Source organism: Castanea sativa, chromosome 5 (assembly GCF_040712315.1).
Source record: "Castanea sativa cultivar Marrone di Chiusa Pesio chromosome 5, ASM4071231v1".
NCBI lineage: Eukaryota > Viridiplantae > Streptophyta > Magnoliopsida > Fagales > Fagaceae > Castanea > Castanea sativa.
In genome coordinates, this window is record NC_134017.1 from 20,771,615 (window position 1) to 20,782,450 (window position 10,836).

The window sequence follows — 10,836 nt, forward strand, 5'->3', positions numbered from 1 at the left end:
GAAGCAAAAGTATCTCTCTGGACATCTCTAGGACCACATTGAACCCCACAGCCAGTCTTCCCAATTTTTTTGCTTTTTCAAAAACCAAAAAAACAAACAACAAATTAAAAAAAAAAAAGAAAAAGAAAAAAAAGTGAAACTAGAAAATTCCACACAAACCCCTCGCTCGGCCTCATAAATCTTGGTTCCTTATTTAAAGTTCTCTCTCTCTCTCTCTCCTTCTCACACACACCCATATACATAACACACACACACACACACTTCACAACCTTTCTCTCTGTTTATAAAAGCCGTTCGGTCGCAGAGTCTTCCAGAACCCCCAAACACGTCTTTTCTTCTTCTTCTTGTCTCTCTCTCTCTCTCTCTCCTTCTGTTCGATCGCTCTCAAGGTATCGTCTCCAAACCCTAGCTCAAATCCACTTCAGATTTAGTTTTTTCTCTTTCTCTCTCTCAATCTAGGTTTAGATCTGTGAGTTTCTCTTCCTAGATTCGCTGATTTTTAGGTGCTGAATTGCTTTTTGTTTCGTTTTACTGTTTAATCAGCTTTTAGATTCTAGCTCTTTCTCTGTTTCTAGGTTCAAAGCTTTTTTTCTTTCTTGTGTTTTTTTTGGAATTTATTGGTGAGAGAGAATCTGGATTGATTATGGTGAAAAAGTTTGGGTAGTTTGTTGGTTTTGGGATTGGATTTACGTCGATTCGATTACTTTCTTCAAGTAAAATGTGTTTTTTTGTGGTTCAAATAATGTAGATTTGTAATATGTAATTTGATTATTCAGAGGAGGATTTGATTAATTGATTGAAATGTATTGAGTTGCTTTAGTGTGGTTTTTTTTAATTATTTTTGATTATTCTATGTTGCATGTTTGTGTATGAAATTATTGTGTAGTAGTGCATTTGGATTTGATTTGCTTTTGCTGTTGCTGAGATTATTGCTGCTTGTGTGATTGCTAGCTTGATTCTCAGTTGCTTAGGCTCGCCGGTGTTCATGATCTTAAGGCCAAATGTTTTCACTTTTGTGCATGTATCATGTTTTGATTGCTTTAAGATCATTAGAGAAAGGTTTTAACTTGTTGGGAATGTTATTGATAACGGGGTTTATCTATTTTGTTTGGAGTTCTTCTTTCCTGGGTAACGATGTTTGTGTTGTTAGAAATTTTTTTGAAATTTCTTCATGTTTCTGAGTGTTTTTAATTGTTATAAATTAATGTATTCTGATTTTAGCAAAAAAGAGAAAAAAAAGGTATTCTGAATGTGACTCAGCTATGTTATTGTTCAGGTTTCTGTGTCCTTGCCGCCTACTAGGCCAATTTTAAGTTATAAGTCGGTTTTTTATTCATAAACATGAGTGTTGTCGGTTTTGATTTTGGCAATGAGAGCTGCATTGTGGCCGTTGCAAGGCAGAGAGGAATTGATGTTGTGCTCAATGACGAGTCTAAGCGTGAGACTCCTGCTATCGTGTGTTTTGGAGAAAAGCAGCGGTTTATTGGAACAGCAGGAGCTGCATCGACCATGATGAACCCAAAGAATTCGATCTCTCAGATAAAGCGGTTAATTGGTCGGAAGTACAATGATCCTGAATTGCAGAGGGATCTCCAGTCTTTGCCTTTCGCCGTTACTGAGGGCCCTGATGGGTATCCTTTGATTCATGCACGGTATTTGGGAGAAGCCAGGACATTTACACCTACCCAAGTTTTGGGAATGGTGTTGTCAAATCTGAAAGGAATAGCCGAGAAGAACTTGAATGCAGCTGTTGTTGATTGCTGCATTGGAATCCCTGTTTATTTCAATGAACTTCAAAGAAGGGCTGTTTTGGATGCAGCCACAATTGCGGGTTTGCACCCTCTTCACTTGATGCATGAAACTACTGCAACGGCCTTGGCTTATGGTATTTATAAGACAGACTTGCCTGAAACTGATCAATTGAATGTTGCCTTTGTTGATATTGGTCATGCTAGCATGCAAGTTTGCATTGCTGGATTTAAAAAGGGGCAGCTGAAAATATTAGCTCATTCGTATGATCGATCTTTGGGTGGTAGAGATTTTGATGAAGTGCTGTTCCAGCACTTTGCTGCAAAATTCAAAGAACAGTACAAGATTGATGTTTTCCAGAATGCTAGAGCTTGTCTTAGGCTTCGGGCTGCCTGTGAGAAGCTGAAGAAGATGCTTAGTGCAAATCCTGAGGCTCCTTTGAATATAGAGTGCTTAATGGATGAGAAGGATGTTAGAGGCTTCATTAAGCGTGAAGAATTTGAGCAGATCAGCATTCCTATCTTGGAGCGTGTGAAGCAACCTTTGGAGAAGGCTCTTGCAGATGCTGGTCTTACTATTGAAAATGTCCACATGGTTGAGGTGGTTGGTTCGGGCTCTCGTGTTCCTGCAATAATTAAGATATTGACCGAGTTCTTCAAAAAGGATCCTAGGCGCACAATGAATGCAAGTGAGTGTGTTGCCAGGGGTTGTGCTTTGCAATGTGCCATTCTTAGTCCGACATTTAAAGTACGAGACTTTCAGGTAATTTTCATTGACAGATGGTTGATAGGCTCTCCTTGAGTTTCTCTCCCTCTCTCTCTCACACACACACACACACACAAATTGCTTGTCACTACTAGGGGTGTCTAAATCTTTAGTCATTATTCCCTCTTTTCCTTCTCTTGTTGTGGGGTATTATAGGTTAATCTCGGCCATTAATGAGTTCTCGCTTTTAAGAAATTAATGTGAGTGAGGGCTCATCGTCACACACGGCCAATAAGTGATTAAGTGATTAAGGGGCACCCTCAGGGGTTTTCATGTTTTTCCTCGTCATGTTTTAACCCAGGGAAACTGCCCTAAATACATGTAATCTGTCTGGGGGTATTTACTTAAAGATATTAGACCTTAATCAAAGGCACACACACACACACACACATATTTTGGCATTACTGTGATACCGAATTTTTTTTATTGTTGATCTGAAGGTCAATGAGAGCTTCCCGTTCTCAGTTGCTTTGTCATGGAAAGGTGCTGCCCCTGGTACTCAGAACGGGGCTGCAGACAATCCGCAGAGTACTGTTGTTTTCCCCAGTGGAAATCCTATACCAAGTGTGAAGGCTCTAACATTCTACAGATCGGGCACATTCTCTGTTGATGTACAATATGTTGATGGGGCTGAACTGCAACAGCCTGCAAAGATCAGTACATATACGGTAATTTATCTGGGCAATGTTTAGAATCTAAACATTTTAATAATTTGGGCTGCAGCATGATTGTCTAGCAATTTTTATTGTGTTGCCAATTCTGTTATGTGATGTGAATGTGCAGATTGGTCCATTCCAATCTACTACAAGTGAGCGTGCAAAATTAAAGGTTAAAGTCCGCTTGAATCTGCATGGAATTGTATCTGTTGAGTCAGCAACTGTAAGTTCTGGAAGCTTCTTGCAACTCTAATTATGGTTAGGCAATTTTCCTTCAAACCATTTCTTATTGCTATTTTTTCTTTTTAATTTGTTTTAGCTATTGGAAGAAGAAGAAATTGAAGTTCCTGTCTCAAAAGAGCCAGCTAAAGAAGATGTTAAGATGGATACCGATGAAGCTCCAAATAATGCTGCTCCCCAAGGTTCCGATGAGACTGATGTAAATATGCAAGATGCTAAGGGTACTGCTGATGCTCCTGGGGTTGAAAATGGTGTCCCCGAGTCAGGAGAGAAGCCCGTACAGATGGAAGCTGACACTAAGGTCAGTAGTCATACCTTGAATGAGTAAATAATTTCTTCTGTGATGTGTGCTTAATGTTATATACATGATGAAGCTCATTGTTAAATCTTGCATGTATGTAAGCATTATGAGTCATGACATTGGGAAAGCTACCAAAGGTTTATATCTATTGGGATCTAGCTAGAGCTTACATTGAGAATAAGAATATGTGCATGCTCTCAAATGATATGGTGTGCTTTTAATGCATTCAGGAACCCACTTGCAATATTTTTATCTTAGTTTGTTTGTAGCAATCAACTACTTATCAAAAAAAAAAAATGTTGGTTTGTAGCGATCAACTATTAAAGCAGATACTTGGATCTTTCGTACCATTGTTGCAACAGCAGAGCTCCAATTGAGGTGTTAAAAAGCTAATACATCTAGTATCTGTTTGGATTCACATTTTGTGCTGCGTTTCATGTTTGCGTTTATTATTTGCGCGGTTTCAGTATTTTTATTTTATTTATTTTTTAAGACCAGCGCCTGGTGCACTGTTCAAGGCATATGAACAGTAAAAAGAGTGAACAGTAATTTTTTCCGTTTAAAATTATTTTGTTACCGTGCTTTCAGTTTTCAGCAAAATAAGTTGTATTCAAACGGACCTCTAGTTCAACCATTGAGCTTCACTTGTCTGCTCCTGAGTGACAAACTTGGGTGTGGAGACTGCTTCCTGCTCTTCCTCTTTTAAGTTTCTAGACTGAATTCCTATGTTATATCATGCATCGGGGCTTTTGGAACCTTATGATTGTGTTATTTTCATACAGTATCACAATGAGTGTTAATCCTATTGATTTGTGATGCCTCTATCTCCCATTTCATTTGTGTGTTGTAATGCTTAATAGCATTAAATGTTTGTTCTTTTTTTGAGGCATTATGTGGGTTCTTAACATGCAGGTTGAGGCTCCAAAGAAGAAGGTAAAGAAAACCAACATCCCTGTAGCAGAGTTGGTGTATGGAGGAATGATTCCAGCAGATCTGCAAAAGGCAGTGGAGAAGGAATTTGAAATGGCTTTGCAAGATAGAGTAATGGAAGAAACAAAAGACAGGAAGAATGCTGTTGAGGCCTATGTCTATGACATGAGAAACAAGGTAGCATGCTTTATTGACAAATATCTGGCATCTAGTTTTGGACTTCTAAACTAATACTTATTGTGGTATTTAAAAGAAATCTAATACATCTTGTTTGTTTCTCTGTTTCTCAGCTTAGTGACAAATATCAGGATTTTGTTACTGATTCGGAGAGGGAAGGGTTTACTACTAAACTCCAGGAGGTAGAAGATTGGTTGTACGAAGATGGTGAGGATGAAACCAAAGGCGTTTACATTGCCAAGCTGGAGGAGCTCAAAAAGGTAAGCGTGGTTTGATTTTCTAAATGGCTACTTTCCTTGCCCCCCACCCCCCTTCTTTTTCCTTTCCTGGCCCTGTCACAGCCACACACAGAAAGACAGTGATTACTGATTATGATATTTGTGTTACATTGCAGCAAGGTGATCCCATTGAGGAGCGTTACAAAGAGAGTGTTAAGAGGGGAGCTGTAACAGATCAGCTTGTTCATTGCATTAATAGCTACAGAGAAGCAGCAGTTTCAAATGATCCTAGATTGGATCACATCGACATCTCTGAAAAAGAGAAGGTAATATCCGAATTGATCTCTAATTCTCACACACCACAAACCCCCCCCCCCCCCCCCCCCCCCCCAAAAAAAAAAAAAAACGTTTTACAACATGTATTAACAGAAAACTAACTTCACAATTCAAACTATACTTTGTATGTTATAGGTCCTAAATGAATGTGTAGAGGCAGAAGCTTGGTTGAGAGAGAAAAGGCTCCAACAGGATTCACTTCCGAAGTATGTGAATCCAGTTCTCTTGTCTGCTGATGTGCTAAAGAAGACTGAAACACTGGACAGGTAGCTTTTCTTTCTTTTTACCTTTTAATTCTATTACCTTGTTTGGAAAGAATTTAATTTTAGCTTTACTTGTTAAAATTCCGCAAGATTACTATAATTTTCTGCTTTGTCTTGATTCTGGTTTTAAATTTTGCATGTTTTAATTATTTAGTTGCTTCTTTCCTGAGAGTAATGTTAGGGGCAGCCTGTTTCCTAACTAACTGAGGTGATAAGTTGTGATTGGTACACTTTCACTTGGGCTAACCACTGATATTAGTTCTATTGTTTATCAATCACAACATGTCATCCCAGCAGTTGTGGAAAAAAAATGTCATTACATTTATTGTTTTCATAATTTATTTATTTCCCAGCTGCCAACCTAAATTCTGGAAATTTGAACCTCTCTTGTCCTCCTTAGTTTAATTATAGTAATCTTCTCTGACGATGTTGAAATTATACTTTCTTGGACAGGTTTTGTAAACCAATAATGACGAAACCAAGGCCAGCACCAGCCAAGCCAGCTACTCCTGAGGCCCCACCAACCCCACCTCCCCAGGCCAGTGAGCAGCAGCAACCTCAAGGAGGTGAAGCTAATGCCACCACCACCGAGGGGGCAGCAGATGGCAGTGCTGAGACTCCGGTTTCTGCAGAACCAATGGATACGGAGACTTCTACAACTCCGGCTTAGTCCTTTCAAGTGGTTCTTGCCTCTTAATGTTTTGTTTTTCAAGAAAGAATTTGGTTCTTATGTATAAGTACTTTTATGATTCTGAGTCTAGGGAAAAACTGGGAGGTGGACCTATCTCTTGAAAGCTTCAGGAATGTGTCCACCTCTTTCGGTTCTGTGAAGAATTTTCTGTTGTGGGTGATCCGCCAAATTTTATAGTTAATTAGGGTGGATCTCCAGTATTCGGTTTTTATATATTTTTGGAGGGTTTTCAAGAGATACTGTTGGTAGTCTTCCTGGCGGTTGTAGGGGAAGAAAAACAGAAATACATTTTGATAGGGTCCAAGTGTCATTGTTTTTATGTTGGTATGCTCTGCATAATTAATTTCTGGAATCTGTTCTTTCAAGCGTTACGGTGTGCTTGATTTTCTGCTTCATTCTATTATCTTTTTCTGTCACTTGGGAGTCTACGGTGATTTACTTTGTCGACTTTCTTGTGGATATTTATTCTTGTAAGATTTGCAATGCGAGGATGTCGGTCATTATTTTTATTTTTTGCCTTTGATGCTAAAAAGTAAAGGTTCTGCTTAGTGCAACTGTAATTAGTTGTTGGATCTGGCACACGGTATCGTCTTTGATACCAAGATGTCAAGTCCATCCTTATAGGGATGCAAGTTCTTTCTTTAGCAAATTGGGATATTCAAGTCATCAGTCGTTATTAGTTATAATGACCCTTTCAAAGTTAAGTATAACCATTAATACAGGAAAGCTTACAGCTTGGATCCACTGGAGGCTTTTAGCTGGTTCTTGATTATGGCTGCTAGCTGACTGCAATCGTATACATTCAAGAAGCGGGTTCTTTTTGTCCTTCACAATAGTCTGTTTTTTTAAGAGTATTTTCATCAAGAATGCTAAAAAATATAGCATTTAGGGGTGTTTGGCAGAGTAGTTTGAAATGAGATTTTTGTAGTTTTTTGAAATACATGTGGGTGAAAAAGTGTGTAAAAATGTGTATAATATTTTGTTAAAAATGTAAAAATATGAGTTTGAAATGCTAAACCAAACAGGCTTAGCATCTCAAAATAGTACTTTATTTATTTTAATATCACATTTTATAATACACTCAACATCAAAAATTTTATATTTTTTACTCAAACTCAAATCAATCAAAAATCATACACACACTAGGAAAAGAGAGATATTTTCAACCATAGCAAAAGAAGAAAAAAAAAAAAAAATAGAAGAAAGGGAAAGGAAGAAGATGATACAGAGAAGATGAGAGGGAGAAGTGAAATGAGACTCAGAGACATAGAAAGGGAGAAAAGCAAAAGAAAGATGAAAAAAAAAGAGATGAGTTAACTTAATATTATTTTATTATTACAGCGAGCTGTTGTCTCTAACGGTTCACTGTAGCTGAGTGTTTATATTTTAAGTATGAGATCTTTGATGTAATTGGTGTTTTTGTGTGTTGGTGCTAAATTAGCTTTTTAGCATCCTTAGTGGGAATGCTTTAAGAGCCTGTTTTTTACATTTTAGCTTATTTGATTGGGTAAATGTTTTTAAAGCATCGTATTTTTTAGCTCTCATTATTTTTTTATTTTTGATCTTCATACCTTCATTGGGTACATGCATCTAAAAATTTGGAATCAGTGATCCAGTTTCTGAAAAACATAAGCTATTCTTTACAGTGTAACCTATAACTGAAGTTTCAAAGAATCTTGAAGTTTGTAGAAGAATTGCTTCTCGGGAGTTAAGATACATGCTTAGATGATTGTGGTGGGCCTTTTTAGCAATTACAGACTGGGCTATCTCTTGCCACGTTATGGCCTAGATGATTGTGGTGGGTCTTTTTAGCAATTATAGACACACCCCAAGCCAGTTTGTGCATAAACTAGAGCCCTTTTGTTAAAACTCTGGTTACGTGTCCATGGTAGAGTAAACTGTTACAAAAAAGTTATGGCAAACAGGTGTAATATGACAACAATAAAAAGAATATGCTTACTGTCAGCTAGAAAATGGAAAATACTAAATCATGATCTTAATAAAGGAAGAAGCAATGTAGCAATATAAATGCAACATGAATAAGACAGTAACAATAAAAAACAGGAAATCACAGTAATGCTTGATTAATAAAATAAAGGAAGAATGATTAGTTTACCATGCTTGATTTCATTATGGAGTAAAATCTAGGAAGGGAACCACTCTTCAATGTGGGCAACCTCAAATTGCCCACTTTGAGAGAATGAGCCTAAATAACTTATCCTCAAATTCCTTAATTCTCACTAGAGGTAGGCTTTTAGAGGGAGAGAAGGGAATAACTTATTGGTGCATGCCCACTATCATACTCTTGCTTAATCTTTGTTTTTTCTCTATAATTCCTTTTTATTTTCTAAGTTTTCTGCTCTAACTTTCACTCACTTTCTTGCTTCTTTTTCTCTCTGTTCTTTCTTACTCTCTTTTGTTGTCTTCCGTTGTTATGTTCGAAGGGTTACCATGAGTATTTCTTAATTCTTTTTTGTTTTCCTGTGCACAGTTGAGGCCCTTTTTATATTGCATACCGTGATGGTTTTTTACTATTTTGCCATTTAACCACTTTTGTCCTGGTGTGGGTGTCCTTCTTAGACCACCCACTAGTCTGTCAGCTGCCCAGCTATCACCACTTACCTGTGCTGGCCGTGCTACATTCCATTCCTAAACAAAGAGTCTTATTTTGTTTGCTTGCTCACCATGGCATTCCCATTTGGATAAGGGTGGGCATTCTCTCTCACTATCCCTCATGCCATGCACCTAGTGATTCCAACTTATCTTTTCCTCTTTTGGGTGGTATATCATCCTAGCAGGACATTTCCCCCAAATGAGTTTGAGCAAGACTCCTGAATAGACTCCCCCTTTCTCCCCACCACTAGACCATACCCTCTCTTACCTTTGACCTAGGGCCCACCACTCTTGTATTGGCTGAGTACAAGTTGGCGGTGCTTGAGCCTTGTATGTGTTCGACTTCCATGTGTGTCCATGGCTTGTCTGTTGTTTATGTGTTTGCCATGACCTGAAGGCTTGTTTGCACATTCTGTTGCTTGTTCTGGACCTCTTGTGGCGTGAATGAGTCTTTGAGTTTTCATTCTTTATGTCTTTTTTCCTGGGTTGGGTCTTGCTTGATTGTGGGACTTTCTTTCTCCAATCCATTCCTTACCCTCTTTTGCGGGGTGGTTAATACTCCTGCCATGCTATCCTGTTGCTCCTGCCATGCTACTATTTGACTTGTGCTTGCTAGGCCTCTTTTGGGTTTGCTGTATGCTTTCATTTTACTTAATTCCAATAGCCCAACATCATTATTGGGCTAGTACTCATGTTGTTTTGGGCTTCCTTGGCCTATTTCATCGCTTCAGGGCTTTCTTGACCCATTTCATTCTTTTGGGCATCCTTGGCCTATTTCATTTCCTTGGGCATCCTTGGCCCATTCCAATTCTCTATTCACATGGGCTTTTGCTAAGCCATTTGGGCTTCCCTAGCCCAAATTACCATATCCTTTACTTTTGGGGTTTATGGGCCTTTCCACTAACCCCTATTTACTTAATTTTTTCCTTTGGGCTCATTTGGCCCATTCTTGTTTGCTTTCTAATTCTTATGATGCCCATGTGTTTAACACTTCTCTCTTCGGGCCCGCTTGATTTCTTTAAGGCCCTTTTGCTATTCTTTAAGCCTATGATCCATTATTCTTGTCATTCTGGCTTAATGGTTTTCTTCCCAATTTACTAACTCATTTTCTCCCATATTGTTGGGCTTTTTCCTATTATTGGTCCTTTTTGCCAAAGTGAGCATTAACATTCAGCCCCTTGAGCATATGAAGTGCTCATGCAGTTCATATGCAAATAAAAGTATTTTCCTTTTCTCTTCTGTGTCTTTTTTTTTTGAGAGCTTTTTGAATAGTGGGCCACGCTTTATTTTCTTTCTTGTCGTGAACAATGTTGTCTCTTCAAATTTCTTAGTTTAGCAGTTATTCTGAAACACAGCTTCTACTTCATTAATTCCGTGCCTTATCTGATGGATGACCCATTGCATCCTTTTGTGTCAGCGTTAATGTCATTAGTATTTAAGCAGATTCCTTTCACGTCACTGACACAAAACACCTTTTTATTTTCCCCTTTCTTCATCGCGTCTCACCCTTAAACACCTTCACCCATCCACTTCGATCAATTATCCTACCATGTCACCGTCGAAAGGTGAAGGTTCTTCCCATCGTAAGGGAAAAGAAATTGCCTTCGACAATCCTGCTGCCAAAGCCATAGGCGAAGACGCTCCTCTCTCCGAATCGGAGTGCTTCGATGAGGAGGAGGGGCGTCATGACCCCAATAATGAATGTGCTCCTCTCTCGATCCTTGGTATGACACCCATGCTCATTTCCCAAAGGTGTCCAGCGAATATTTTCCTTCGCCGCCGGGTCGTGTATGGCTCTCCATTTGCCATCGCAACACGGAGGTATCTTGGGCCTTTTGGCTTCATCGATCCTCGATCTCGTCATACCCCAAGGTACTTCACTCCTCGTGCCCATTCT

General features: G+C 38.8%; 1 protein-coding gene across 1 annotated transcript; it reads left to right on the plus strand.

Moving 5' to 3' along the window:
• Positions 1–200: 200 nt before the first annotated feature.
• Positions 201–6,691, plus strand: LOC142636650 (heat shock 70 kDa protein 15). Its single transcript, XM_075810923.1, has 10 exons — positions 201–389; positions 1,277–2,511; positions 2,955–3,182; positions 3,298–3,393; positions 3,490–3,711; positions 4,624–4,818; positions 4,932–5,078; positions 5,213–5,362; positions 5,508–5,638; positions 6,089–6,691. The coding sequence occupies exons 2-10, from the start codon at positions 1,342–1,344 to the stop codon at positions 6,303–6,305; spliced, it is 2,556 nt and encodes an 851-aa protein (XP_075667038.1). The 5' UTR covers positions 201–389; positions 1,277–1,341; the 3' UTR covers positions 6,306–6,691.
• The last annotated feature ends 4,145 nt before the right edge of the window (positions 6,692–10,836 follow it).